At 35.0% G+C, this 4,229-nt stretch overlaps 1 protein-coding gene across 8 annotated transcripts in view; it reads right to left on the reverse strand.

The window, feature by feature from the left end:
- Window positions 1–4,229, reverse strand: part of LOC106867752 (phospholipid phosphatase 4) — a 27,372-nt gene that overhangs the window by 8,779 nt on the left and 14,364 nt on the right. For 4 of the 8 annotated variants that reach the window (XM_052975694.1, XM_052975693.1, XM_052975692.1 and 1 more), the window contains exons 8-9: window positions 3,203–3,373; window positions 2,518–2,661 (exon numbers count right to left, since the gene is read on the reverse strand). In XM_052975694.1, the coding sequence (XP_052831654.1) occupies window positions 2,518–2,661; window positions 3,203–3,373 (315 nt within the window). Of the gene's footprint in view, window positions 1–2,327; window positions 2,662–3,202; window positions 3,374–4,229 lie in introns of those variants that run through there. The other 4 variants (XM_014912717.2, XM_014912716.2, XM_052975690.1 and 1 more) reach the window with 2 other exon arrangements.

The raw sequence follows: 4,229 nt of genomic DNA on the forward strand, positions 1-4,229 counted from the left end.
TATATATATATATATATATATATATATATATATTTATTTATTTATTTCGTCAGCTGTGGAGCACAGAGTACTGGGATGGTGTCCAGTGCAGGATAATTCAGTTAAACTTTTAAGGGAAGAGGGGCTCCTTTGAATCTTCTGAGACAAACTCCTCCAGAGATGGTGCCTCAATAAAAATACTGGTGAATGTGACATCACCACTTTCCACAGCATGAGAGAGTAACGGATAAAAGAATGAATGCAAAGGTGTAAATGAGAGCAAAAGTTCAGGTGACAGGCATTCGCCCAGCAGGTGCCTAACAGGTGACCAGCACAGGTCTGGTTGTCATTATGCAGCTGCCAGAGCAAAATGGTCTAAGGCGATGAATATAGCTGTCATGGAATGTTATTCTTTGTGTAGACAAGTTGATGTTGAAGAGAAATCCATAGGAGGATATTGAAAGAGAAAGCATAGCATTTGGATGGAGATGCAGGGCTTAGACATTTTGGAATAGAGACTCTGTGACCAGGTAAGACCAATAAGGAAGAAGGGATGGCTAACAGCATTAAAGCTTGATGAGATTAAGAAGAGGATGATGATCGAAAACACAGTGAGTGAAGTTGAAGTGATCACAGATAATGTTGACGAGGTTGTATTTAATGAGGTGCCCAGGAGAATTATACAGGTTTAAGTTTTGAGAATACAGGACTGAACGATTAGGATAGAGGAATGATCAAAGATATCCCTAGTATCAAAGAGAAAAATCTAAACATGGAACTAAATGGATTCAGGAAAGTGGATAGAATTTTGCTGAGGAGATGGACTCAAAAGGTAAATAAAATACTGAAAGAAATTAGGACAGATAATATAACTGGAATGAATAAATTGATTAACGCTTGTATCATCTACGTAGGAAGGAACCATAGGCCCTGAACCAAACCATAAAAGAGGAAATGTAGAAAAAGAGCCCTGGTGGAAAAGAAAGATAAAGTAATCAATAAGGAAACTACAAATACATATCAACACGCTGGAAAGAAAAAAATATGGTGAAATCAGGAAGAAGGAGAAATATCAGGAATTAGAACATAGGTATGGGATCAAGAAAAAGGGGCTAATTATTGTCCTTGAAGACCTAAAACAAACACTGCAGGTTAAAGCTACAAAAATAAAGAGATATGACCAAAGAATTGAATAAGATAAAAATCAACAGATTGTTCCAACAGGATCAGAAAATAGTTTATCAGCAGCAAATGGAAACCAGAGACTGAAGAAAGTAGAAGATTTGGGAGCAATATCTGGAATAATATGAGAAGTGATAAGAAGGATGCTGAATAGCTGAAAGTATTAAGATTGGAGGAGAATGAAGTGAAACAACAATATAAGAATAGTAAGTGAAATGGTGGCCACGTAGACAAGAAAGTTTCCAAACAGGAAAATGAAAACATGCATGGGTAATACCTCAAAGACAAAAGGGAAAACAAGACCAACACCTAGAAGTGGTTAAGGAAAAGTTATCTGAAAGGATGTACTGAGACACTGATATGTAATGCCCAGGTACAAGCTCTGAGAACTAATTACACCAAGTTCCAAATAGATAAGAATAGTGAATCACCTCTTTGTAAGATGTGGGGCAGCAAAAACAGAACAGTCTTACATATGAGTGAATGTAGCAAACTGGCCTAAAGAGAGTACAAAAAGAAGCATGATAACATGGCTAAGTTTGTTCATTGGAGATTGTGTGAGAAGTACAGTCTTGGAAGAACATAGAATTGGTAGAAACATAAACCAGAAGGCATTACTGAGAATAATGAATATAAGATCTTATGGGGTTTTGAAATTCAATGTGACTTGCTAATTGATGCTCAGAGACCAGACATTGTTGCAGTGGATAAAAGGAAGAAGGAAACCAAGATTATAAATATTGCTATACCTGGGGACACACATGTAGGAGACAAAGAGCTGGAAAAGATGAAGAAATACAAGTTACTAAGAAGAAATTGCAATAATGTGAAAAATGAAGAGAATAAATGTCACACCAGTAGTTGTTGGGGCAGAGAATAATGTTGGAAAAATAGGAATTGACATCAGAGGTTGAACGTGCTCAAAAAACTGCTCTGTTGGGCACAGCGAGGGCTTTGAGATTGGTACTTGGGTGTTAAGTATCATGGAAAGAGAACCTGTGACACCAGAGACAACAGTTTGCTGTCTGCTCTCGTAGAATTAACCAGCGCAAGTAAAATTGAGAGTTCTGAGAAGTAAAATATAATAACAGTAACAATAATAATAATAATAATAATAATAATAATAATAATAATAATAATAATAATAATAAAAACAAGAACAACTGTTAGAAATGTATATATTGCTTATTGTTATTAGTTTAGAAATATATTTAAAAGAGAAACACACAAAAACAAAACAAAATACAACAATAACAAAAAAAGAAACAATCCTAAATCAGACTATTTTTAATGTTGAATCAGTTTTGAAAAGACTGCCATTGTCTGAGGATCGGTAAGGTGATAACTGGTTGTTACCTATCGTGTTGGATTCAAGGTTTGCTTCATATGATGGGATTGATGATAATGGCATATGGGAGAAATTAGAGTTCAATGCAGGATAACACTGACGATAACAGTTGTAGGCAACTATAAATCCAAGTAACGATCCAACCGTGACATCTGCAACAGACATAAACAATTAAAACAGTCACTGATAATGAGAAACATGCATTTTATTAACTGACTGGTATTACTAGTAATAATAATGTGTAAATATAGTGATTTTATTCTATATCATTCGTTTAACATCTGATTGCCATACTGTCATGGGTCGACAGGATCTGATGAATTGGTTTACAGAAAACGTTTTGATTATGTAAATAAAGCTCCTATTCCATTATCCTGGCCACAGTTTAGTGAAGCTGACTGGTAAACCAGTTTTTTGAGGTAACATTGAGTTGTACTGATGGCCAAGGATACCAAAGACTACACTGTAATCATCCCAGGAATCCGAAGTATGATCTTAAGAGACATGTGATTTGTGGAAACATGCATTTATAAATTCCATGCAAGGATTACTGTTTATATATATATATATATATATATATATATATATATATATATATATATTGTATATATATACATATTTGGTTTGGAGATTAGAGAGATGTGAAATAAATAAATGTTGCTAGAAATGTGAATAAGCGGAGAAAATACTTGCCTTGCCAATGGTGGTGATAATCACAGACACGCGACAGAGCCACTAACATAGCAATGAATATGGGAGTGATACAGGTGATAAAGCGCCAGGTACTTCCAAAACCATGTTGTCCAAAATAATGTAGTTTCCCAAATAAATATAGAGTTGTAAACCCTAAACCAGAGAAAGCAACTGAACGGAAAGAAAATAAAAAAGGAGAAAGAAATAAGAGATGAAATAAAAAGTAGAGAATTGCCATCATTTCATTTTATTAATTATTGTTTACAGTAACGATAAGGATGCAGAATTAGAACATAATATACAATGATAGACTAAATATTTTATGGTATCCAAGTTCAAACCATGTAGAAATCAATCTTACCTTTCAAACCACTGCCACCAAAAAGAATTACCAGTAACTTACTAGGAATACTGTTTCTTAAATTTTTTTTTATTTATATTTTAATTGGTCTAGTTTGAAGGAGTGCTGTCCCCATGGTTTTGTAAGCTCTCCAAGATCAGTGAGATCATTACAGTTAATGTCTCTTAAGGTTCCATGTCAAAGAAATTATTATTTGAACAGTGGAGTTGATACAGATGATAAGAACCAAAACCAAATGATTTTTTACATTTAGTTTGCTATGGCAGCATTCTCAGTTTATACCAGCCCACAAAATAAAATCCAAATCAACTGCTAGGAGTTCCCTCCTTTGTGGAAAAAAAGAAAATGAAAATATTGTGCAGAGAACAGCTTCTGTCACATTCCAGGGAGAAAAACTACAAGTAGTTGATAGCTTCCATTACCTAGGGGACCAAGTCAGTAGCCGGGGTGGATGCTCTGAAAGTGTAGCTGCTAGAATAAAAATAGCCTGGCCAAAGTTCAGAGAGCTCCTACCTCTGCTGGTGACAAAGGGCCTCTCGCTCAGAGTAAAACATAGACTGTATGATGCATGTGTACAAACAGCCATTCTACATGGCAGTGAAACATGGGCCGTGACTGCTGAGGACATGCGTATATCCGTCTATATATATATATATATATATATAT

This window comes from Octopus bimaculoides, chromosome 22 (genome assembly GCF_001194135.2).
Source record: "Octopus bimaculoides isolate UCB-OBI-ISO-001 chromosome 22, ASM119413v2, whole genome shotgun sequence".
NCBI classification, from domain to species: Eukaryota; Metazoa; Mollusca; class Cephalopoda; order Octopoda; family Octopodidae; genus Octopus; species Octopus bimaculoides.